At 35.9% G+C, this 26,567-nt stretch overlaps 1 protein-coding gene across 3 annotated transcripts in view; it reads left to right on the plus strand.

The window, feature by feature from the left end:
- The first annotated feature begins 542 nt into the window (after positions 1 to 542).
- LOC105061150 (vacuolar protein-sorting-associated protein 33 homolog) overlaps positions 543 to 26,567 on the plus strand; it is a 62,386-nt gene continuing 36,361 nt past the window's right edge. For 2 of the 3 annotated variants that reach the window (XM_073245584.1, XM_073245586.1), the window contains exons 1-12: positions 543 to 727; positions 812 to 851; positions 989 to 1,069; positions 11,074 to 11,268; positions 17,014 to 17,124; positions 17,202 to 17,267; positions 18,345 to 18,452; positions 18,554 to 18,598; positions 21,056 to 21,112; positions 23,725 to 23,819; positions 25,178 to 25,229; positions 25,373 to 25,429. In XM_073245584.1, the coding sequence (XP_073101685.1) occupies positions 675 to 727; positions 812 to 851; positions 989 to 1,069; positions 11,074 to 11,268; positions 17,014 to 17,124; positions 17,202 to 17,267; positions 18,345 to 18,452; positions 18,554 to 18,598; positions 21,056 to 21,112; positions 23,725 to 23,819; positions 25,178 to 25,229; positions 25,373 to 25,429 (960 nt within the window). In that variant the 5' untranslated portion in view covers positions 543 to 674. Of the gene's footprint in view, positions 728 to 811; positions 852 to 988; positions 1,070 to 10,807; positions 10,864 to 11,073; positions 11,269 to 17,013; positions 17,125 to 17,201; positions 17,268 to 18,344; positions 18,453 to 18,553; positions 18,599 to 21,055; positions 21,113 to 23,724; positions 23,820 to 25,177; positions 25,230 to 25,372; positions 25,430 to 26,567 lie in introns of those variants that run through there. The other variant, XM_073245585.1, reaches the window with a different exon arrangement.

Here is a 26,567-nt window from a genome sequence, read left to right on the forward strand (position 1 = left end):
GTTCAATATTTCGGATCAGATTTAGATTTACTAAATTCAGACCCGATCGGACTCGATCCGATTCGAATTCAGTATTGAATTTAAGATATAAACTATAGAACAAATAAAGTGGATTAGAATTCCAAATGCTCTTGTAGTATTGTTATTTTTCATACAGTTTACTCAATTTAATTGCAAGATTTTAAAAAATTATTTATAAATTAATAGTCAAGTAATATTTATTTTCTTTTATCATAAACTTCATATATATTAGTTTATCATATGAATAAGATTTGACTAGAATTTAGGCCCGAGCCGGATTCAAAATTTTCATATTGAACCGGATTATACATGGATTCGATCTAATCCAAATGATCAACAGAATATATTTTTTGATTATGGATATGGTCTGATTCGATCAATTTTTAATTGATTTGAATTTAAATTTAATATTAAAATTTATCAAGGACTGGGTCGGATCGGGGCCGCGCTCATGGCCCGGTCCGACCCGACCCATTTGCACCCCTATGATCGGGGCGTGGTAGCCTTCCCTTTCCTCCAGAAAACATCATTCTGTTCCGGCTGCCTCCTGTGGTTATAGAAGAGTGATAAGAACTGGAGGAGAACAGTCCTCTACCTCTCTCTCAACTCCACTGCGATTCTTCGAACCCCAGGGGAGGAACAGGTGCGCTCTCATGGCTCAGATTCCTAATCTCGACAATGCCCCGATCAATCTCGCTTCCCTCAGGTATTCCCCAACCCTTCTTCCCCAATTATTGTTTTCCCCGAATTAATTTTGTTTTGATGATTACTTGTTTTCGTATTATATCAGGGACCAATCGCAGAAGGAGCTCCTCAACATTCTCAGGAAGGTGCGCTTCCCAATCTCACGCCCGGTTTTCTTTTCTAGATTTCCACCCTTTTCTTCTGCTTATTTTTCTTTTTTTTTTTTTCGTTTTTTTTCTTTTTCTTTTGGCTTGTTTTGTGCTTACGTTTTGAAATTTGGTAGGCACGTGGCAAGAAGTGTCTTGTTATTGACCCGAAGCTCGGGGGCTCGCTCTCGCTGCTGATCCAGACATCGCTGCTGAAGGTACGCTGATCTTTCTCCTCTGTTCTGCAAGTCTCATTCTTTTTTGAATTATGGTTTCCTCTTCTTGGGTTTTCATAAAAGGCATAGCGTGAAGATTAGTGACTGGTCCAACAGATGGCGGTTGGACACTTTGTTTGTTTTGAAATTTTTGATCACATTGTTGTCTCCCCAAAATTCACAACTTAAGTCTTATTCAGGTGTTCTAGGTATTGCTTTCAAATGAGTGTCCGGAGTGATACTTTTATTGTAGTTGTGGTGAATGAAGGGAATCGGAGAGGCACAATATATTTGTCAGTCTGATGTGTTCAGGCTTGCATGTGTTGAATGCCATGTGCTGGAATAATTTGTTGAAGAAAGTAATGGCAGTTTCTGGATCTATCATCCACAAAACCAATCTGACATATATGCATTCTAAAGTCCTAATTTGTTTATCTTCCTGGATGATGAAATAGCCACAAAAAAAAGAATGCCTATGTTATTTATTAAGAATTTGAACAGTATATAAGATTTTTAGATTATGGATAGCACTATTAAGCCTTTGCCCGCTCAGATGATTAGCCTATTGACCAAATTGTTCAGGAAGCATATAAATTTGCGTCAGTCTAGTCTTGTTTATTCATTTATTTATTTTATGCTAGTTCAAGTTGGCTTGGTCAAATCTATGTCACTATGTGGGTTAAATCTATCTAAATAGGCATAATTTGAAAGAAAACCACATTGATTATCTGTAGTGTCATATGACGTTTCGCATGCTTGGGGATCCAAGAACATGAGTTTAATGACTTTGCTCAATCAGACATTTTAGGCTCATAGAGGTTTAGCTCTCCTCTGGTTATTAAAAGTTTCTAAAACCCCTTTGTATCATAAATATATTCACTTGAGGATTTCTGAACAAGTATTGGATTTCTGAGCAATTTAGAATGCTACATGATAGTCATGTGAAGACTTATTGGCATATAGTTTATTAACTTGGTTGATAGGTAACAATAGTTCTGTCATCAAACTTCTCAAAACAAGCTATCTATTGTCACCTTAAAAAGATGGGGTGCCTGGATTTCATTCACTCCAGATTACCTATTTAGCAAACCTCTAGGGTGCTTGATTAGCACAACTTTGTCTATTTGAGGATATGGGATTGACAAGGATTCTAGTTCTTTTTCTTCTCTCTCTGTGTGTGTGTCTGTGGCTTGAAATGATTTTTTTAAATAATTGTCTTCTTCTTTTTTTTTTCTTTGAAATATTGAAGATCTACTTTCCTTCATACACATGCTTAGAGAGTCAAACTCAAAAATTGATAAAAAATACCAAAGACTTATTGTATCTTAATCCTTTAAAATACTGCTGTATGTTGATTTAGGATATCTAATGGATGAGCTGCTCAGTGGCATATTCGAGCTCAACATAACCATCAATAATAAAGTAACCTTATTTGTTAACTTTGTTAACATCACATCATATTTGTTATACTCTTGCTCTGTTGTTTCTGAATCTTCATGTTCATATAAATAAGCAAAATTCAAGGCATAACATATTTTTGGATATATTACATTCTTTAAAATCCAGTCTTCTTTTCTATACCCTAATTTCTGCTTCGAGCCTTGGTATTACAAAGAAGAAACTTAGCATCACAAATAACTTTTGGAAGTACCATATACTCTGAAAATATACCATCCTAGTGATCACATACTTTTAGATGCGACTGCAACTGGGCCTTATTATCAGTCTAATGAGCATCAGAAAGCATATTGAGTTTTTTCGCTGCTTCTCAAAACAAGGCTGATTAAGGGAGAATGCCATATCTTTGTAGATAGTCTCGTGAGAGCTACCGGATCGGGTTTGGCTTCTTCCTTTGAGTTAGAGTGTTCAATGCCAATATTTTTAAATGCCTTGACCATAATAGGAGTGGCACATTCATTTAGATAGAATCCAATAAGATACTGGTAGACAGCCAGAAATTTGTGGGTTCAAGCGAATTTGTAGCATCAATTATGGCTGTATTTGGCACTCTTGAGAGCCAGCATAGCACACATTCTTATTGTTTGGTGCAGTTTATAGTGGTTGGCTATTTTATTAGATGAAGGAGAATGAATTTTATTATGAAAATGTCTCTTGAAGGAGTTTTATATCAGCCTTGCAGTTTTTCAGCTCTTTAGTGGTACTTGTCGCCTTTGCTTTATCATCTGCAATATCAAACATGCTCCTTCCCTCTATTATTAGTGCTTTTTTTTTTTTTTTGTATCTTATAATGCATTCAAGGAATCATCATGATTCATAAGTGTTCCTATTTTTTGCAATGTTCCCCATTCTGAACTTTTTCTGTCCAAGTCCATTATGTTGATGATATGATTGCTGCAGTTGGTGCCTGCAGCTCTTCTATGTTTCTAGGCCTTTAATTTGCTTCTTATTGCAATAGAAAGTGCACCTTTGATTTGATCATCTAAGCTTGCATAAACACAAATGTTTTTATTGCTTCAACAAAGTTGTTTGTGTTAATAAACCTCAAATATCTGCCACTAATAAGTGTTAGAATGTGAACTGTGTGCATATGACCATTTTCTTCCTGCATGATTCATATGTGGTGTAGGTGATAATTTGTGGTTGTTCTTTCTTCGACCATTATTTGGTTCTCTTTCATGTCCTTTGATTGGTTTATGGCATCATCAGCTGCTCAATTGTTTCTTTTCCCTAAGGTAGTTTTTATGTCCTCAAAGACATTAAGTTTTGAGTCACACAGACCAATATGCTAGATTTGCTTCCTCATCATTCTTGGATACACTTTTGTAATTTGAAATAATGCAATTCAGGATTTTGTTTCTTGTTCTAAGGTCATGTACTATACAACTAGCACCAAACTGAGATTGGTCATCTACTTTGCCCTCATACCAGGGCATCTGATGTAGGACAAATTGGCATACCTCAAAGTCATGGAAGGACCAAAAGGGTTTGGAAAACTAGGATTTGGATCAAGAAATCACATTGCCTTCTGCTGCAGAAAATCTGGGTAGAAGTGTTCTTTGGCAATTACAAAACTTAAAATGATCTGTTTCTGTTTGAGGTTTTCACATGAGGTATAGGTACGAAGAACAAGTTTCTAAAGGGAACTTATCAATTGTTGGTGGCATGTGGTAGTCCTGTAACAATTTTTTAGATCACAAATATTTATGTAGAAAGCTGAAGGGTTTAGAAAAGGAAATTAAGGATAACATGGCAATCAAAGATAATAGAGAGAGATCGGGAAGAGAGAGGGGAAGTGAGATAGAGAGATAAGAAGGGTGAAAACTGGACTTAAAAAATCCAGTATTTTTTTCCCAAAAAAATAATGGGAAATGATATTTCATCTAGACCTACTAAACCTTATATATATTGTTCATGACTTCTACAAGTAAGCTATGATTCTTGATAATAAAGCAACTGATCTCCTAAATCTTTTCTGAAAGTTAAAATTTTGGAATCTTATATAGCTATACTGAAAGATACCTAAAATAGCTACAAATCAAATGCTAACAACTTTATTACTTATCCAACCCAACAGATACCTAAAGTAGGAATCTTTCACAACAATCCTACTTTATATGGGACTCTGAAAACATCTCCAGAAATCAGCTAATCAAAACTTCCAAAAATACAATGATATATTAAATAGTTATTTACTCACTATTAGCATCTCAAGCTCTACTTCTGACACCCCTTTAGCCAAAATCAGGGATCTGTCTATATTGCCAATTATTAATATTTCCTTAGTAGGTGAAGCAATTTAAGACTTATTGTCACTAACAGTGGCGCTGCCATCTTTCTTCTTTACTTTTGTATATCTATAGTAACCAGTCAGCTAGTGGAACTTTTGTGAAGCTTAATGCTGTTGCATACTATAAGTGTTTCATCAAGATTGGTCTTCATATTGGAATACAGCAATTTTTTCAACTCCAATTCTTGGCCATTAGGTTTCACGAAAACATAAGTGTCAAATGAAAAAGTTGAAGCTTTCTTATTTATTGCATCGTTTACAAATATATAATACATCAAAATCCATATAAAATCTCATGATTGTGGGAAACAAATAAAGAAAAGATACAATCCCATGAATGCGGGGAAACAAATAAAAAAAGTTCAAATGATACAAAATAAGGGAAAGTGGAGTTGATGGAGAAATTGATATATTTTCTATGAAGAAATTGTCATGCTTTCCAAATATAACTTTTCAAATATAATAATATTCCAACATTTCCCCTCAAGTTGGAGCATAAAATATTATGGAGCCCTAGCTTGTTACAAATATAATCAATCCTCGAACCCCTCAATGACTTAGTAAATATATCAGCCAGTTGATTATTAGAGCTCACAAAAGTCGTAGAAATAATATTAGACTGTAGCTTTTCTCGAATAAAATGACAATCTATCTCAATATGCTTCGTACGCTCATGAAACATAGGGTTCGAGGCAATACGAAGAGCAGTCTGGTTATCATAAAATAACTTCATAGGCTCAGACTGAATAACCCCAAGCTCCTCTAAGAGAGACATTAACCATACCAGCACACATGTGGTTAAAGCTCTAGCATGATATTCCGCCTCAGTACTGGAACGAGCAACAACTCCCTGCTTCTTGCTCTTCTATGAGATAAGATTACCACCAAGAAAGACACAATATGCAGAGGTAGATCGTCTATTTGAGGAAAATCTTGTCTAATCGGCATCAGTATGGCCAACTACCTGGCTATGACCATGATCCTGGTAAAATAATCCTTTGCCTGGTGCACTCTTTAGATATATAAGAATGTGAACAACAGCCTCTCAATGACAAATAGTAGGAGAGTCGAGAAACTGGCTGGCAATACTAACAGCAAAAGATATATCTGGTATGGTGATTGTAAGATAATTCAGTTTTCTGACTAATCTTCGATATCTTTCAGGATCTAACAAAGGCTCTCTCTGACCAGGAACAAGTCGTACATTAGGATCCATGGGAGTATTAACAGGACGAGACCCTAATAAACCTGTTTTCTCCAACATGTCAAGGACATACTTTCTTTGATTTATAACTATATCTTGACGAGATCGAGCAATCTCAATACCAAGAAAGTATCGTAACTCTCCTAGATCTTTGGTCTAAAATTGTTGATGTAAATAACCCTTCAGAGCAGTAATGCCATTACTATCATCACCAGTAATAACAATATCATCTATATAGACAATCAAAAGAATGCGCTTGTCTGACTCCGAATATCTATAGAAAATCGAATGATCAGAAGTACTTTCGAGAAGGCCGAACTGAAGAATAACAGAGCTGAACTTTCCAAAACAGGCCCGGAGAGACTGTTTCAGGCCATATAATGACTTCTTCAACCGACATATATATTCTTCCTGAGCAACATACCTAAGAGATTGCTCCATATAAATCTTCTCGTGAAGATCACTATGCAGAAACATATTCTTAATATTTAGCTGATGAAGGAGCCAGTGCAAGATAGCAGCTAAACTTAGGAGAAGACGACTAGATGTGAGTTTAGCCATAGGTGAGAACGTATCAAGATAATCTTGGCCAAACATCTGAGTGAAATCCTTTGCAATCAGTCGAGACTTCAATTTGTCAACTTGCCCATCAGGAGAACACTTAACAGTATAAATCCAGTGACGACCAACAATAGACTTATCTGGAGGAAGTGGAACAAGGTCCCAAGTATTCAAAGCATGCAGTGTAGACATCTCATCATCCATTGTCTACTTTCAGCTGGAATGAGCAAGTGCCTTGGTAACAGTACGAGGAATAGAGATCGAAGCAAGCGAGAAAATAAAAGTAGAATATCTGAGAGATAAAAATAGATAACTAACAAAACGATCAATGGGATGTTTTGTTCAATTATCTTTGCGCATAGCAATATGAACATCCAGGTTAGAAGGAGTTGGTGTAGTAGGATTATCTGGCAGAGAAGCGACTGGTGCCGGTGTTGAATCCGTGGGCTTAGATACCAGGATCTCAGGTGGTGCACGATGCTGATATGCCTGAAAATTTGGCCGATCAAATCTAGATGGAGATAGAAGAGGAGGAATGGGCATAGGTGACAAGGATGTATCACCGGAGGGAAGAGATACAGGCAGCCCAATAGATCCACACTCCTCATGAGAGACAATAGACTTGGACTCAGGAGAAAAATAAGGAATGTACTCAAAGAACGTGATGTCAGACGATATAAAGATACGATGAAAAACAGGAGAGTAGCACCTATATCCCTTTTGGGATCGAGAATATCTGAGAAAGATATATTTTAAAGATCTCGGGGATAACTTATCATGACCAGGATTAGACTGATGGACAAAATAGGTGCACCCAAAGACTTTAGGAGATAGGACATACAGGGAGTCCTTAGGAAATAAAATCGAAAAGAGAATTTGATCATGCAACACGGATTAGGATATATGATTTATGAGATAACATGCAGTAAGGATAGCGACATCCCAAAAATGAACAGGCAAGTGCATATGTACAAGAAGTATCCATGCTGTGTCACAAGATGACAATTCTTGCATTTTGCTACCTCATTTTGTTAAGGCGTATAAGTGTAAGATGTCTGATGAAGAATTCTATGAGTAGTCATAAAGTTTTGAAAATTAGTAGATAAGTACTCATAGGCATTATCATTTCGAAGAATTTTAATGGATGTATCAAATTGATTTTTAATTTTAGCATAAAATGCAGTAAAAATTGAATATAATTTAGAATGATTACGTAATAAATACACCTAAGTCATGCGAGAATAATCATCAATAAAAGTGACAAAATAGTTAAATTTATAGAAGAAATAATTTTACTAGATCTCCAAATATTAGAATGAACAAGACTAAAGGGTGCTGAAGTACGTTTATTTGACTGACTAGAAAAAAGACTACGACTTTTGTTTTCCTAATTGACATGACTCACAATTTAAGTCACGAACACCAGACACACTAGACACCATCTTTTGGAGATTTTGGAGATGAGGATGATCCAACCGACTGTGAATTTGAAGAGGCGTAGCAGCAACTACACACACTGGTGTTCAGACAATCGATACAAACTACAAGACTCAAAATTGGAACCAATAGTCCTTCCTGTCTTCAAGTCCTGCACCATCACAGAATCAAAAGAAAAGGTAATTGAGCAATGCAATTGTTTAGTTAATTAGCTAATGGATATTAAATTAACAGAAAAATCAAGAATATATAAAACAGAAGACCAGGACAAATTAGCATGAAGAGAAACAGTTTCTCTATCCTGAACTGGAGTAGTGGATCCATTATCCAAAGTAACATGTGGTAAGGTTTGTGACTCAATGATATAGACAAAATTATGTTTGTGTCTAGATATGTGATCAGAGGCACCAGAATAAAAAATCCAAGGAATAAGGTTACCTGATGAGTGACTAAGACAGACAGTCGGATTATCATGTTGTGCTAGAGCAGTGATGGATGAGGAAGCTTGCTGTGATGTCTGAAACTGAAGAAACCGTGTATACTCCTCTCCAGAGATCGTAACACTGTCAGAAGCTGGGGCAGACACTGTCGAGTTATCCTCAGCTGATTGAGTCTGCACATTATGTGCAGTCCGCTATGAAAATCCATGAGAGTGTAATAGATGTTCTGGATGTGCCCATGACGATTATAGTGAGTGCACCAAGGACGACCACCACCGCGAGCACTTCTACCACCACGGCCTCGATGACCACCTTGTCCATCTCTAAAACCTGAATTTTCTAAGGACTAAGTGGAGAAAGCGGAGTAGTCGGAGGATAAAGCTGCATCAGGATGGTTTACTCCTGTGGATGTTCGAAGTAAACGGAGTAAACATTTGTAGGAGAGGGTATAGGATCTGAACTAAGGATCTAGATGCGAACACCCTCTAAATCCGAACGAATCCCATGGAGACATAAGACAGTAATCAGATGATCCTAGTGATCTGCTGGACCCGAATATCAGGAGAAAATGGTAATAGCTCATGTAACTCAGTAGCAAATGACTGATGGTGCCCCAGATAAGACTACATATAAGAATCTCCTTGCCGAAGATGAAAAAGAGAACCGATCACATCATACAAGTGTTTAAAATTGCTCGAGTACAATTTTCGACCGCGGATCTCGGTACCATAATATCTACGGATTGGTCTGAAGATAGAAAGTAGATCAGAGTCAATGGTCTGCCAAATCAAATCAAGAATCTGAGCATTGATTCTTTTCCACTGGTCTCGACTAGCAACAGGGATCTGATCAATAGAGGATATAAGATGGTCAGAAACATCCTGATCTTTGCACTATAACGCCACAGATGCAGTCTATGACGAATAATTTTTACCATTCAACTTGTTAGCAGTGATCGTAGCGGATCCAGTGAGGACAAGTGTATTCATCCTGAAGGTGGGTATGGTGGATGTAGCTATAACGTCCGAAGTAGAAACCATTGGATATTGATTTTGGATTGAAGAGATCCAATCAAGGGCAGCAGGAAAAATCTGGACAAAAAAAAAAGAACAACGACAGTTGCTGTTTAGAATAGATTTTTGCAGAGAAAATAAGATCTGGACAGACTGAAAGGGCTGGTGGGATTGAGACTGGCCGACGGCTGCTGCAGCTGGACACTCGACAAAGGAACTGGCGACATTTAATCTGCTGCTGCGACTAGGAAGATAGCAGTGGATAGGAAAGATTAGAAATATGTGGCTGCTGATTTGAACAAACAACAGCATTGAACAGAAAAAAAGGCAACGATGAGGACTGCTGCAGCGGACAGAGAAGACAAAAGAGCTGATCGGACAGAGACTGGATGGCGGTGAGGACTGTTGCAGGACAAAGGATGGCAGCTAGGGTTTCTCCTTCTCCTTTGGCTCTGATACCATGTCAAATGAAAAAAATGAAGCTTTTTTATCTATTGCATCATTAACAAATATATAATACATTAAGACCCACACAAAATCTCATGATTGTGGGAAATAAATAAAGAAAAGATACAATCTCATGATTGCGGGAAACAAATAAAGAAAAAAATCAAATGATACAAAATCAGGGATAGTGGAGTTGATGGAGAAATTGATATATTTCTTATGGAGGAATTGTTATGCTTTCCAAATATAACTTTTCAAATATAATAATATTCCAACAATAAGCATAATATGACATGCTAACTAGCATAACTACCAAACTTGTAACTTGTGGGTGGTACAAATTAATCATGCAAAAGTTTGCTTGATGATCCAAGTTGGTGCACTAAGCAAAATCGACCCCTAAATTAAAAAAAAATAATGGAACTTGTAATTGAAATTGAATAAGGTGTTCCAACGGTAATGAGAAAGCCAATAAATGTTATAGTCTGCCTAGTTGAGTTGTTTGTTACTTTGATCCATCCCACCTTATGCCTGGTCCACCACCAATACAGTTTAAAACTGATTCTCCTTTAGTTGCTTGGGCACCTGCTACAAAAGTTGGTCCATACATAATAGCTGCCTTGGCTGTGGGACCTTCATAGAGAAGGCAAGGGGATTACTTAAGCATATGTTGTCCAGACCCTTCCGTTTGCCCCAAAACGCCTGCATTAGTAGAAAATGGATTTGAGTATCACACCTGGGTATGGGCCTGCTAGAAGAACTTTTTAAAGATTAAAATATTCTGAAACATAGACAGTTGTCTTCCCTTCTTGCTCATAGCTAAGTCCATATGACAAACACTTACCTAGGCTTTCCTTTCTTAAACAGTGTTTAAACTTTTCATTTTTACAGGTAATTGGAATCATGGTTCTGCAAAAACAGTGTGGACACTGTCATTCTTACATATGGTAATATATGAGAATATTTTGTGCTAATAGTCTGCTAGTTTCTATTCACTAATTTAAGTCTCAATCCACTTGTTCCTAGATAACATGTTCCATCAAAGCTCCCTATTTTTTATTTTTTTTTAGAATATTTTATATTTGTGTTTGCATGCTCCATTTCAATGACAAATTCTGGTTCAATGATCGTGGTGATGCATTTCACAATTTGAACAGGAATATGGTGTAGAATTGCGACATCTCTCTGCAGAACATGTTCAAACCGAATGCTCCAAAGTGCTCTATCTTGTCCGTTCTCAGATGAAGTTGATGAAATTCATTTCATCTCATATTCAGCATGATCTTTCCAAAGGAGTTCAGAGAGAATACTTTGTTTATTTTGTCCCGCGCCGCACAGTTGTATGTGAAAAGGTGAGTTTCCTTATAAACCCTTACGGTGGCAATTTTCAGCTCTGCTTTTGGTTCCAGTTTGTTTCAGCTGTTTAGGTTGTTTCAGTTGTCTCAGTTCCAGTTTTACAGTTATAAATTGTAAAGAAATCCAAAAAGCAGCGAAAACCATAAATGTCAATGAGAACATGGAAAAAAAGAATCATTCCTTAGGACCTTTTGAGTGTATATTTTTGGTGGCTTCATGTTAAATCAATCAATTTTTCTTCTTACTAAAACTTCAAATGGATCATGTTTAGACTTTAGAGGGTAATTTGTTTTTTTCCTGTTTGATGCTAAGCTAGTATACGATAATATGATGTTTATGTGATGTCAGATTTAGGATAGCTAAAATGGCAAAGCGTAAGCATAAGAACAAGTAGCTCATATGTATGATAGCAAGTTTGGCTTGTAGATTTGTTTTGGCTGAAATTCTGAATTTTTTATGGAAGTGCAGCTCATGCTTAATGGTTTTTAGTGGTGATGTTTGGTCCAGCGAAATGGATCTGTTATGTTCTATTATAGAACACTGTTGCACAAAGATGTTTATACATTTATCAGTAATTCTAAATAATAACAGTCCACTAGCTGATGATACATAGAATCCAAAATGTTGTCCTGTTATTATTGTGCTTTTACTTATTTACTATGTCATAACTTCTCACAGAAGTAAAATTTCTTATTGAACTGAACTATGTTCCTCACATTGTTTTATGCTAACCTTAGCTTTCGCTCTTTTTCAGTTAAAAAAGCTGAGAAAAAGGTTGTGCTTTTTTATAATAGTCAACAGATTTAATCATGGTTTGCCATGCTGGTATCGGATCCTAGACTGGTCGGCTAGCGGTACGGTTCGGTATGCCACTGTACTGTTTTATGCCTGGCCTAAACTGACACAGTAGAGATGGGGAGAGGGAGAAGGAAAGAGAGGAAAAGAGAGAGAGAGAGAAGGGGGAGGAAGGGGGGAGGGAGAAGGGAGAGGAAAAGAGAGAGAGAGAGAGAGAAGGGGAGGGAAGGAAAAGGAGAGGGAGAAACGGCCTTCGGGGGCTACGGAAGGGCTGGCGAGGCTACCGCTACTGCTATCGCTGTCAAGGTGGTGGGCCTCATTTTGATTTGACACAGTGGAGAGGGGGAGAGGAGAAGGAAAGAGAGGAAAAAGAGAGAGTGAAAAGGGGAGGGAAGGAAAAAGAGAGGGACAAACAGCCTTCGGAGGCTACCTGTGCCATTGCCAAGGTGGTGGGCTTCCATTCGATCGAAACAGAGGCAATGGGCATGAGAGGAGAAGAAAAGAGAGGAAAAAGAGAGAGTGAAAAGAGGAGGAAAGGAAAAAGAGAGGGAGAAACAGCCTCCAGAGGTTGCTTGAGCCGTTGCCAAGGTGGTGGGCCTCCATTTGATCGAAATAGAGGCAATGGATGCCCATTGCCTTGGCAATGCCTCCAGCAGCCTCTGGCGGTCTCTGGAGGCATTTCTCCATCTCCTTATCCTTCCCTCCTCTTTTCTCTCTCTTTCCTCTCTTTCCTCTCTTTCCTTCTCTTCTCTATTGTGTCTAATGGGGACAAGGCCCACCGCCTCGGCAGTGACAGCAGTGGCCTTGTCGGTCCTCCAGCAGCCTTCGGAGGTCTTTTCAACCTCTCTCTTTCCTTCCCTCCCCTTTCCCTTCTCTCTTTTTCTCTCTTTCCTTCTCCCTCCCTAGGTTCCTTGTGGGTGTCTCGTTTAGGCTGGAATTGTCTCAGTCTACTGCCGATACGGTTGGGCATGCTCCGAACCGGATAGTTCAAGACGGGTCAACCTTACTTGGATTTAACTACTGTTTGGCTGCCCTGACTTCTAAGGACCCTTGAAGAAAGCTTATGCGAGGCCTCTTAATTCTTTGCTTTTTTAAATTTTTTTCTTGTTTGCATTTGTTTAACCATCATATTTTGAAAGTTTTTTCTGGTCATCCAACAGTTTCAGCCAATTTAGCTAGGGTTTACAAGCAAATCAACATTCAAAAATCAGGCGCAGATGCTGAGCTTGAAACATTAGAGTCCTACTAAAAGTCCTAAGTTCCTAATATTTCCAGCAATAACTGAAAATATACCAATAAACTCTGTAGTTATTCTTCCCTGCATTAAGTTTTTCAGATTGCAGAATACCTGAACTGTAAATGAATTGGAAGTGGCTTTACTTTTGAATCTTCACCACCGGAAGTCCTTTGACCATCATTTTTCTAGACATCACTCACTCCAACAAGCCTGCATAAGGGAGACATTCAGAATTTCAGATTGTACCTCATAATTCACAGTCATCCAGAACTTTCATTATTTATCTTCATCATCTGTTACATCGCAGTAACATCAACCAAATAGTGGTATTCATTCATGTATTGATATACTTTTAATATTTTATAAAGGTTCATGTACCATTTAACAAAGCGTAGACGATAAGTATTGTGAGTGTGGGTCCACTTTATCGCAATGCATGCGATGCAAGCAAACAAAAAAAAAAATAGAAAAAAAAGGAAAGAAAGATGATAGATGAGTGTATAAGATACTGCAGCTCTTGAACATATGTTAAGTACTGGATTTATGCTTGAATGGTACTGTTTTATTATGCTGTACTCTAATTTATATTGGATATGTGCATATGTGCGTGCACGCATGTGTGTACAACACATTTCTTTTAGATTTCTGAACTAATTATGATTTCACTTCACCTATTCTGTTTTTTTCATTAGTAATTATTTTTAATTGCCTAACTTGGTTATAAATGTGCATTATAACCTACTACATCTGCAATTCATGTCAGAGGAAAAATCATCAATAAAATAAAATTATATAAATGTGAATTTATATTGAAAATTAAAATAATAAATGGAAGTATTATAAATAAGCAGAACTAATTAATGATAAAAGACAAAATGAACCATGTAACAATCACCAATCTCATCTACAGTACACATCCTTAATTATTAATAATCATACATCCTTATTAAAACTTAATTTTAATTGGAACCTTTGAATCAAGAAGGTTGGGTAGTTCTTGCCTCCAAAACTGTGAGACATGGGCATGGGATATAGGGAAATGGTAGACAGAGTTACATAGACTAGGGTGAGAGATGCAGCAGATATTTTTGCAAGCAGTGGGCAGTTAAGGAATTACAAGGGTCATTAACGAGGAGGGATGGGAGTCTGAGCTAAGGAGGAGCTTGGGGGTGTCGATTAGTGGGTGCTGATGTGTGTTTCTTTGAGATAAATGTATCTTTTTTTTTTTTTGTTTGGTGGTTGGGGGTGCGAGAGGGGAGAGCTTGTCCTTGAGGGTCTTTTAAAAGTATAAAATTGAGTACAGATAAGGTCGGAGCTGGGAAGAATGAAGGAGAGGGGTGTGTGTGTGTGTGTGTGTATATAATGTATAAAATTTATATGTATATATGTATATTATGTATCTATATGTCTTTATTTGTACATGCTAGTAAAAACTATACATGCAAATGCATATAGGTACAAATCCAAGTGATAAATGATATCGGATTGTATGCCCATATGATTGCAAGTGGGTTGAAATCTTTGGGATTCGCTTAGTCTCAAATCAATGCTTCATGTTTAGACATGACCGTTTATTCCTGTATTTTGATTTATTTATGCAAATTACAAGTAATGTCTTAGGCATTAGACATAACCTTGACCAGAATAAGATCCATAGCTATAACTCATAAATTCGGATAGAAAACCAAACAAATCACTAGGCAGCTTCCTTATGTTTTTCTTTTCTTTGCTTTTTGTTTCTTTCTGCATGTGCACATGAAAGATGGGGGCTGTACGTATGTGTATGTTTTTGAGAGTGTAAACAACAAACATTATTATTATATTTTCAGGAAAAATAATTGGTCATTCTTAATGGGTTATCATGCTATAGCCGCAATTCTGTGATAAATTAATGGTTGTTATTGTAGTTTTCATCATGGACTAAATCTTAAAAAACAAGACTCCGCAAAAGCTAGATAGCTAACTGAATGCTCACTAAAATCAGATAATAATACACTTATCAAGTCATGCTGGCTAGTAGCTGAGATTGGGGCCCATCATGAGCGGAGCATGAAGAATTGGGATATGAAGAGATTGGGCAAGTGATGCATTGGTGGCAGCAGAGATCAATGAGGGAACCATCAAAGTCTTTTTGTTTAAAGCTTGTGGATTGCTAGCTATTTGCATTAAGATTGATTAGTGCAATTGGAGCATGAGGTCCAATTAGAACAAAAGAGAATAGTGGGAAAATTTGCATATGCACTGAACAGGAGCCCCTAAGGACCTTCCAGGAAAGAATTGGAGTCTTGTAGAGAAGTGTTGTAGCATTAAATTTTTGGAGGGATTCAAAGAGAGAAATGTCAGACTCCCGGTAGTCATGTGAGTCTTGGAGGGGGTTTGGGTTACTCCAAAGGAACTTATTGGTGGATGTGGTGCTAGAGTTTCAGTGGAAGTCGTGGAGTGGGTCTTTTAGGTTAAAGTTATTTATTTTGGTGGATGCGATGCTTTTAGCTAAATCCAATGGTTGCATATGCTTCTGGACATAATTACCATTCACCCTTCTGTACGTAATGTAGATGTTTGTGAAGGCCAGTATTTCGATGGATAGAGGGAGATACAAAGAGGAGAGAATGGGTGGACCAAGATTTGCTATCTCAGTACCGAACCCCATATCAGTGCCATTCTATTATAGTGGTATTATGCGGTTCAGTATGGTACAAGACAGCATACTGGTACGAGACTGGTATGGTATAGTATGCCTTGTACTGGGCGGTATATGGGGTGGTATGGCAAACCATGGGGTGAACATTAGCAAAAAAGATGGAGGGAGAGAATGGGGCTATGAGAACAACCATTATCTTTTAAAATTTAAATGTTTGAGATAGCCATTGTGAAATTTGTTTTTATAATAAATTTGATTTGTGAAAAATAGTTCTCTTTTTAGGAGCAAAGATTGACCATAGTATTTCCAATTCCGTTGATATAGAGTAAATGGACTGAGATATATACTCTTATTTGTATAAAGTAGTATGTACATATGTAGATGTCATATTGTTTAATCAAAATTCCAGACTAGGTTATCACATGAAAATTGATACTTTCTGCATTGAGGTATATGCTAGATTCTTTTTTGATGTCAGTAGCTGGAGTTTGTTATTTAAGGTTCTGCTCCCTTTCTGTGACTCTTTTTCCTTGTTTACTTCATTTGTACTTGCTTTATAAGATGCTTGAACCCCATCTTAAATTTGGCAAATTTTATTCCTACCTGTATTTTATCATAATTGTATCTGAATAGATTTCTAGATCACTGTAATACTGTATTCTGTCTTAAAAAAATTAAGTTGATGTGTATTATTTTATGTCGTCTCCTTTGCACTTCTATATTCCACATGTATTCCCAATGTAATTATTTGGTTGTTGGAGCAATATTCTGGTCCATCCCTAGCCTTTGGCAAATTGTATTGGATAATTTTAATGGTCATGTGTTTTTGTTTCTTATAGAAGTATTACTATGTTGTTTATACAGTTTCATCCGTTTCTGTTGGAACTTTTCCTGCCTCACCACTTTATCATTTTTTATTCAACATGAATCATGGATGATACTCTCTTTGTTTACTTCAGTTTCTGTTTCAATATCATTAAAAAACACTTCAAAAATAAATCATGTGCAACTTTACTGATTGATGAGATGTAATTTGCTTAGAAAATGTTCTGATCTATGCTCTTACAGATCTTTGAGGAGGAAAAGGTCCATCATATGCTGTCTATAGGAGAGTACCCCTTCTACACATTGCCATTAGATGAGGATGTTATATCTTTTGAACTTGACTTTGCTTATAAGGTATGCCGAATGCTAATCATTAATAATATTGCACTCATAGTGTAAAGGGATTTTCTTATAATTATTTAACTTCATAGGAATGCTATGTTGATGGTGATATGAGTTCCCTTTGGCATGTTGCAAAGGCCATTCATAAGCTGGAGGTATGTACATCTTTCATTCTCCATCTGTGTTAAGCTTTTGGTTCAAGTGGTTGGTTAACAATGCTTACTATCGAGCAAATGATTTTTTCTTCCCCCCGCTTAAACTGAGTTTACAATTTAAGTTTGTTATCTAAACTGGAATAACATGTTATGTTTGGATTTATGACTGCAAACCAGTTACTTATACTAATTTTTCTCAGGTTATATACGATTATCATCATATTAATTACTGATTTTATATTTTTTGATTTATGTTTTCCATTTGCAATATATAGAGCCTTTTAAAATGACAAATCTAGTTTTATTTTTTGTCCTAGAAAACTTAAAAAATATGGAGTTCTTATAACAAGAGGATAAGGAAATGTAGGCAAAAAGTATTAGTATTTTAATTAATTTTTAAGAATAAATTTAAAAAACAAACTAGGTCTTTATGTTTATGTTTAAAATTACAGATGTTCATGAACTCTATTTTGAATTTTGTTGCTTATGTATGAGTCTAGAGCTTCTGTACATCACTCAGATGATTATGGACTTCTTGTTTGTCGGAAATGCTTGTTCTTATTTGCATGATTAATATATACTATCTTTTGGTTTATTGTTGTTTCATTTTGTTAACATTAATGTGCAGCTTCTGCTGATGATAGATTGTTATGTGTTAAAATGTAAATATTGTGGATTCGTGACCTTCACTTGTTTTTGTCAGCATTGGTGTGCTTTTTAAGACGAAATTACACACGAAATAGTTAGAGGAGCAGAGCTTATTGTTTAAGATGTGAACCAGTGTAGATTAAATAAGCTATGGTTCCTTGACATTGCTTTCTTTCAACATGTTATCTTACTGCTTGCGTTTCTGCCGCATAGCATACATGTGTTTTGGGTATGAAATTAATGCATACTGTGAATATTAAACCTTAATTGTAAGTTACAATAGATGTGTTTTGCATTCAATTTTTTCACCCCTGATGTTATCTTTGACAAGCACTTAGATGTTTGTTGTAATTTCATGTCATGTTCACTTGTTATAACACATAGATTGTTTCTAAATTCTAACCATGTCAATTCTTTTATGAATTTCAGTTTTCTTTTGGGTTGATACCAAATGTGAGAGCTAAAGGTAAGGCTTCAACGAAGGTCGCCGACATTCTAAATAGCTTGCAAGTGGAAGAGCCAGTTAACACAGCTGATGTAATGTTGAAATATTTCTAGTTTTCTACCCTCTTCTTTGTTGTTTTGGCCTTTTTGGATGCATTGATATTAACAGTAATTTATGTATCATGGTTCTTCAGATGGGGGTTCCTGAGATAAATACACTCATTTTGCTAGATCGAGAGGTAATGCTTTCTTCTTCTTTTGATTTGACATTCTATTGATGGTTGACTGAGAAGTTCATAATATTTGTGTTCTAGGCTATTGCCATTGAAATAGATAAAGCTTTAGTTTTTGTTATGGTTGTGGTGACTGGTAGCAGATCTGGCATCTAGTCTTTGGCCGTGTTTGGTTGGAGCATATGACCTGGAATATGGTCTTATGCCAACCAAACACTATTTGCCAAATGGGTATTTAGACTTGGAATAGGGTATGCCAGTCAAACCATCTTGTGCCCATTTTTTGGGCATGGCTATTTCATGTCCATGTTGGATTAGGCTTGTGCCCATTCTTTATGCCCTTCTTCACGTCCATTTCACTCTTTTAGACTGTACATATTGAAATTAATTTTGTATTATCTATTATATTATATAAATATCATAATATGACAACCATTAATTCAATATATTATATATATCACTAGCATAAACTATTATAAGGTTATATTAAATTTTAGTACTATAAAAAATATTATAATGTTATATACTAATTATAATATATTAATATTTTTTATTATAATATGATAACATTATGTCTCATGTTATTACATTATATTATAGTATAATATTTCAAGATACCTTGGTATGCTATGAAACTTCTATTAATATTACTATCATATGAAAATAATATTGCTGTATTATATTAATATTACTATGATAATAGTAATAAATTTTTGATATTGATACTATAGTATAATATCATTATGCAAAATTATAATAGTGATATATATACCCATTAGTACATTAAAATAGTATATTATTACAGAAACGTCATAATATGATTATTTAATATTAATATGGTATTTAAAATAGCGATATTATAGTAGAAAATATTAGTTTGCAATATATTTATATATAATATGTTCATTAAATAATAGAATATAGTATAATAATTAATTTATATTGTTCTTTAATATTGATATTGTATTAAAATATTAACATTAATGATATCAAAAATTCCATAAACATTATTCTAATATATGATATATATTGTATATTACAATGTTATTTTTTTAACATTGATATTATATTTATAATATTAATATTATTGTATAAAATATACTGTAATAGGCCAAGTGTAGATTCTCATTTCAGAAAAAAGTTGGATGGTTTATTCCGATTTTCAGCTTATTCCAAAAATTTTTATAACCAGACTGAATCTTGCATAAACACCTAGCATAGTTTTCCTTATTCCCATCATCTTGAGTAGAAGCAAAGTCTCTTTCATAGGTAGTAAGTAGGTAGTCTGAGAGCCATTCAAGGAGGGGCAGTCGTACAGAACTAGAATCAAGTGGAGGTGGTTTTACCATGTTGTTAGCTTAACATATGTCCAGCTGAAATCATCAAGCCTGCAAGGCCTTGTCCCACAGGATTCAACAACTCTATCTACATTGCTAATTGGCTCGATGCCACTAGAATGGTGAGAATTCTCATCATTGGTGCACAATCTGCTTGTATATCACCACTTATAAACATGGGAGTAAGTGATATTCATTGGGCCAATAGCACCTCATTAAGTAAAGGCTTCTACAGCTGGTCAACCAAAATCAGGATCCCAAGTTGCATGGGCAGTAGGTCTCACATGTAAAAGGTCCTGTATTGCGCAATTCTGATTGGTCGACTTCAATTGAATTTCTTTTTTGTTTGTCTTTAGATTATTTAATGTATCTTGACAGGTAAAAAAGGGGTAGATTTGTTCTATTTTTTTTTTTGACATTAATCCTCTTCCTCCATATGTAGAAAAAGAACAAGTAAATCAAAAAAATTACTAGAAACTTCGTAAGGTGCTTCTTTGAATGCGCTTTGGTGGAATCATTTTTTTCCTCATTTTTTTGGTTGCTAAAATTGTTAGAAGAGAAATATTTGTTTTTTAATAATAGAAACGAATCAAAGATATCTGTTTGCTAATAACCTAAGTTTTTTTTTACATGAGAGATGATATTTAGTTTGCTTTGGCTGTATATGTCATTTTTAGCCAAACTTTCATGGATCTGCCTGCTTTGAGCAGCTAGTTTTCCAGCCATTGTCTATTGAGCTCTTCTTTTGAAGCTTTATGGCCTGTTTGTTTTTGTGTTGTATATGTTGGTTTTAAGCTTTCTTTACCTTGGCACAATGTTTTACATTAGAATTTGTTTTACTTCCCTTTTTTTGCACTTGTATTTTTCTAGCCTGACGCTCTGTACTTCTCTTGCCAACAGCTAGGCTGCTGTCCTTGTGTATTAATTTGGCATATATTGACTAAATTCTTTTGTTGTTTTATGTTCTTATCTAAACCCTCCTCCAGACCAATGGATTGCTCCTCCGAAGAGATTCTGCATGATTTTGTATTGTGGACATATATTGCTTAGCATTATGCATTTATAAGTGATGAGGATTTCTAAAATCCATCCTTGCAGAATTTATGACTCATACATTCTGATGCAGGTGGATATGGTGACTCCAATGTGCTTTCAGTTAACCTATGAAGGACTACTAGATGAGGTGAGCTTTGCCTAAAACTCTGCTATAATTTTTCTATTAGTATATCTGAGGTGCAGTCATGTGATACATTTCCAGATACATCTATGGATCTGCATGGAACACATTTTTAATGGCAGCTTGTTTGGGCTAATATAAATGGGTCACATGGAGGACAGTGGAATAAGGTTAAATCAGAAGAATCAAGCACTTCACGATTAAATTGAAGATTGAACTTTATTACCTTCTGTCAAATCATTATGTCCTCTTTATACTTAAGAATCTTCAAACAAAATACTTTATAATCTTAATCTATAGATCTAATCCTAAGCATTAGTGGGCCTCATAGCATTTCTAATGTAATCTAAACAACCTATTATGTTTTCGGAAACCTTAATATCATTTAAACATGCTGATGTTAAGGGAAAAATAAATCTTGAACACTTTACAATCTGATGCATAGTGGATGTGTAAGTTTTCCCTAAATTTTTTCAATCACCTCCAACTATAATGCAGAAACGTTCAGACATCTGCCATGTTTGATAGAACCTCTATCTTGATATATAACAACTTGGGGTTCAAGAAGGTGAAAATTGTTATCTTTGATAGAGCCTCTATTCTTAACTGTCAAAGGTCTGCCAATGGCCTCAAGTGGCTGATCCTTGTCTGATTTAGTCACATAAGGTTCTCAAGAAACAAACATGTTTTTTGATTTCCATATAAATGGTTCCTTTAAACATCTCTCTCAAGGTTTGCCATCTCAGTACCAGATCCTGCACCACTGCTATGCTGGATAGCAATGGTACGCCTGGTGTGGGAGGTTGGTTTGGTATATGGAGACTCGGTATGCCCCCTATAACGAGTCTCGATTTGGTACAGGTATGGCATGGTGTACTTGGTGTGGGATGGTACTCACTAGTACAATAAATGATTCTCCTCTTGCTTTTGTGTCCTTATCTATAACTCCAAACTTGTAAATAAATATCCTAGGTTAACTAAATTGTCAACATAAATAGCCACAATGATACTCAAATCTTGATACATTCCCTTAGCATTACGAAAGCAAAGACCTCTTCAGTTGCGTAATTATACTAACATGTTATTTGCATAATTTGAATTTAAGTAATTATGTTTCAACTTTTAAATCAGTGTAAAAATGAGAAATTCATTATTTTTTGATTTAAAGATAAATATTTGGAAGCATCAAATAGTTAATATGTTGGCTTTCTAGCTCCAGGGTTTGCATTAATGTGCAAACCGCTAATACTATTGATATTTAATTGTAGCTAAGTAATTGAATCCTGGTCATGCTAATATTACATATTTCCTTATTTTCTTATCTTTCCACTAGATAATGACAACGATGACAATATTTAGAGAGAAGTAATGGGTGATTTATTCTAATAGATCATATTTCAATGCAAAATTTCATAGTTCATATTTTATGACTTTTGAATAAATGCTAAATGCAAGAATGTTATTGCGCAGTTGCATTCTACGTTAGTTCTTTTGGTTTATACTTTGTGCTTATTCGAGTAATGAATTTCCCTGTGTGAAATGTTCTCCCTCTTGGTCTGGATTCTTCCTATGTCTAGGAGAAATTTGGAAGGTAACCTTCTTCCTTCTTTGTCTAGACTCTTCCCAGGTCTAATAGAACCTTGGAACATTCTTAGCTGCATAAGCTTAAATTGCTTGTGCTATAATGTAGGCTCCACTACTTTCTAGACAGCTTTTGAGGCTGCACTTTGGAGAGATCATATTGTTTAAAGCTTTGGTGACCAGAATTTGGAGATCTTTTCATAGAATATTTGGTAAGGATTAGGTAGTTAATGGCTCCATAAAGATACTAAACTATACTTTGATCTATAAACACAACATTTCATAAATAGGATAGGACTTGTTGGTGGTTCGGGAATTAGTGAGAACTATTTTTCCTTGTAATGCTCTAATCTTTCTTGGATTATGATATAGATCGCTGTGAAATTTGCTTTTTAAATTTTCAGCAACTACTCTATCCATCATTGTTAATTGACACATATGAGTTTATGTAAGAAAGCCAATCTACCTTAGAACAAGTTGTACCAATTCTGGTTTGATCTTTTAATCTGATGTCCTTTCTGGTTAATAATAATCTATATCATGGATATGACTTGAATGCATATATTCTGAACCCAGAACCTAGCCAAAAAAAAAAAAAAAAAAACAGGAATAATTAGATACTAATACTATCTAGTTGGTATTGATGTTAAAATACACTTCCATCTATCATAGCACACTGGTGGGACATGCATTGATAACACTGCGATGGGTCAATACTGGTTGTTGGTTGTTTCTGTATGCACCAATATATGTGGTGTCTGATTTTACTGTTGAGATCATGTTGTTATTGTACTCTGTCATAGAGTACAATAACTTTATGTAATAGAGTACTTTATTACTGTTGAAAGGAATTGACTTTGTCTTCGCTGTCATTTTGGAATATCAAGATTTGATAATTCCATAACGCTTTCCTTCACAATCTCTATAATATAGTGGTTTCTTTTAATGTTCCATGCAACTTTCAGAGTATGTGATTTTAGTTGAACAGCCTTTACTAGTTTGCTTTATGCAAGCCTTCTCTGTTAGCTCTGATACAGATTTTGCAAATCAATAATGGATCTGTGGAGATTGATCCCACTGTTATGGGTGGCCAACAAGAGGGAAAAAAGACTAAGGTTCCTTTAAATTCAAGGTACTTTGAAGTTGGTATTTTATTCATTTTGGATTTGGTATATTTCCATGCAGGATGACCTGTTATATCTTCATCAATAACAGAAATGGAGTCACATGTATGGATGCACACATGCACACACACACACACACACACAAGAAATACATGCATATGCATACATGCTAGTAGCCTATTACGATTTTACTTTTGCCATTTTATGTGAGTGTTAGCGCGCAAGAAGTTATGAAACTAAATACATTTTTGCCAATTCCCCTTTGTTTTGCCGTAAGTCTGTAACAATGCTTCCTATTTGTTGATGAGCACATTTGTTATAAGGGTTCCATGCCTATAATTATGGTCTTCCAATTGAGATGGCTGCTCATATGCAGTGTGATTGTCATGATTCTATCTCTCTGATTATTCTGCATTAGATTCTGGCGACTGTGATACATGTGCATGTTTGTTGCACATTGGAGGGCTGTGATCAATAAAAGGACCTGTGAAAACAACTCCATTATATTTATATATTTATGAAAAAAAGTTTTGAACCTGTGAGAGTTCTACTTAAAAAAGAGAGTTGCTCAGTTTTAATCTTGATAGAATTCTAGAACTTGAGCTTGAGAGCTTGTGGAAATATATCAAAGAAATAATATGCTGCTTGCACATAGAAAGCAACAAGATGTGGAGAAAAACTAAAACAGAAGGGATATATCTTTTTTTTCCATGAGTAGTGAGGCCGGGGTGTGTGGGGAAAGAGCTGAAAGCAAGGTTTGCTGTACGAGCCGGTACCATATCATATTCGAACCAGTATGTAGTCTTGTATCGTACTGATACTTGGTATGTCTCGCTGTCTTGTACCATACTGGGTACCAACACTGTAATAAGATGGTACGAGTATGGTGTCCAGTATTGAGATGGTGAACCATAGGGTATATCGTGTTTGTTTTTATCTTTTAGGTTGTGGGGTGCATGGCTTCAGGCTCTAAGGCTGGTCTTAGAGCCTTTCCCAGTATATATAATTAGTAATGGTCAATCTAAGGGACCGACCTTGGCAAAAATGCAGATGCAGGGGAACTAGCTTGTTACTTGTTGGATACACATGATTGATACAAGGGGGAAAGTATTTAATGGATGATGGTAATTAGTACACTTGATTAATGTTACATACTCATACATGATTGAGAACAATGAAGAATGTTGTACTGTCAACCCTTGTGGCAGTTTGATATATGATCTGCACATATATTTGTTGTTTGCCATCATCATTGTAATTTGTTTCATTTAGAATTGGCTACAAGATATAGCTGAAATGCCAGATACATGTTTCATTTATTTCAAGCCATTTATTTTTGCTCTGCAATGTTTTTTTTCTGTTTCAGTGATAAATTGTACAGGGAGATTCGAGATCTCAACTTTGAAGTTGTGGTTCAGGTTTTGTAAATTTCTTCAGTCTGGTTCTTTAGGCAATCTGTCTATTCTAGATATTTTCATCTCACGCCCTTCAATTTTGATATGCATTTCTTGTAATTTTTTGCATTTCCAATTCTGAAGTCATATTGTATTTATAACTGCAGGTTCTGCGCCAAAAGGCAACTTCAATGCAGCAAGACTATGTGGAAGTGAAATCTACTGTAAGAGTTATCTTGTATATCATCCTGCACTTGTATTTTTATAGCGAAATTAGAAAAATTTCTAGTAGAAAATTTATATTCTTCACTTTTAATGATAAGTATTCTTTCAGATTTATTATTTAAAAAGAGAAGTCAGCTCTCAATGTCACATTAGATGGTCAGTGCCTTGAATGGTGCCTTAAATAATACTGAGCTAATTAACCTTCTAACACTCTTGAAAAGCATAAAAAATTTTGCTGGCAGGGATTTAAAGTATGCTTCAACTTTGGTTTATTATCCATTATTTTGGATAGAGGTCTTATCTCTTCTACATCTTTGATAATTATAATTGATTGTCATAATTGCAAAACTCTCTGGATTTTGAAGTTATGCTAGTGATTTTCTTGACCTTTTCGTCTGAAACTTGTTTCTTGATATCATCATGTTGTGCAAGGTTCCAATGCACATTCGGTGAGACCTAAGTAGAGGTTGGTAGCCGAAGAAGACTCGATGAGACTCTGGAAGAGGATGGTAGCCGAAGAGATTCGGTGAGACTCAGATTGGGGTTAGTAGTTGAAGAGAGGCTGATGTATTGACAACAATTATAGGAGTCGACAGAGTGGGTCGACTGGTGCCTGGTTGGTAAAATTAAATGGGTTTAACCATCTAGCCTGCTGGTTGAGGGTGATCTAGCTTGATGTGGGTCAACTTAGGTGTGAAGCTCCGGTTCCTAGTGGATAAAGATTAATAAACCCTACCTCCCAATGGGCATTTGTCTTTTGGAAAATTTGTTAGGGGCTATGGTCCTAACAGTTGGTATCAGAGCTAGATTGTATCAGGCGTAGTTGTGATGATCAAGATTGAAGATGGAGAAGATGGGTGCAATCAAGGTGGATGCTCTCATGTGCAAGGAGCCGTCTATCATGGAAGATGCCAGTGGGAGCCTAGTGCAAGGTGGAGTTCCAGGTGGAGATGGATCGAGCACGAGACTCGGATTGGGATCGAGCGGTCGACTCCCATATTTATCGATCCATGAGTAGCAGGCGGTTGCCCCAGGATATGGGGGCGAGATCATACAAGAAGCTCTCAGAGTAAGGTGAAGGCCGAATATCGAGTTGAGATGGAGATTATTGGAATCTGACGTTTCGAGATTTGATCC

This window comes from Elaeis guineensis, chromosome 11 (genome assembly GCF_000442705.2).
Source record: "Elaeis guineensis isolate ETL-2024a chromosome 11, EG11, whole genome shotgun sequence".
Classification (NCBI taxonomy): Eukaryota; Viridiplantae; Streptophyta; class Magnoliopsida; order Arecales; family Arecaceae; genus Elaeis; species Elaeis guineensis.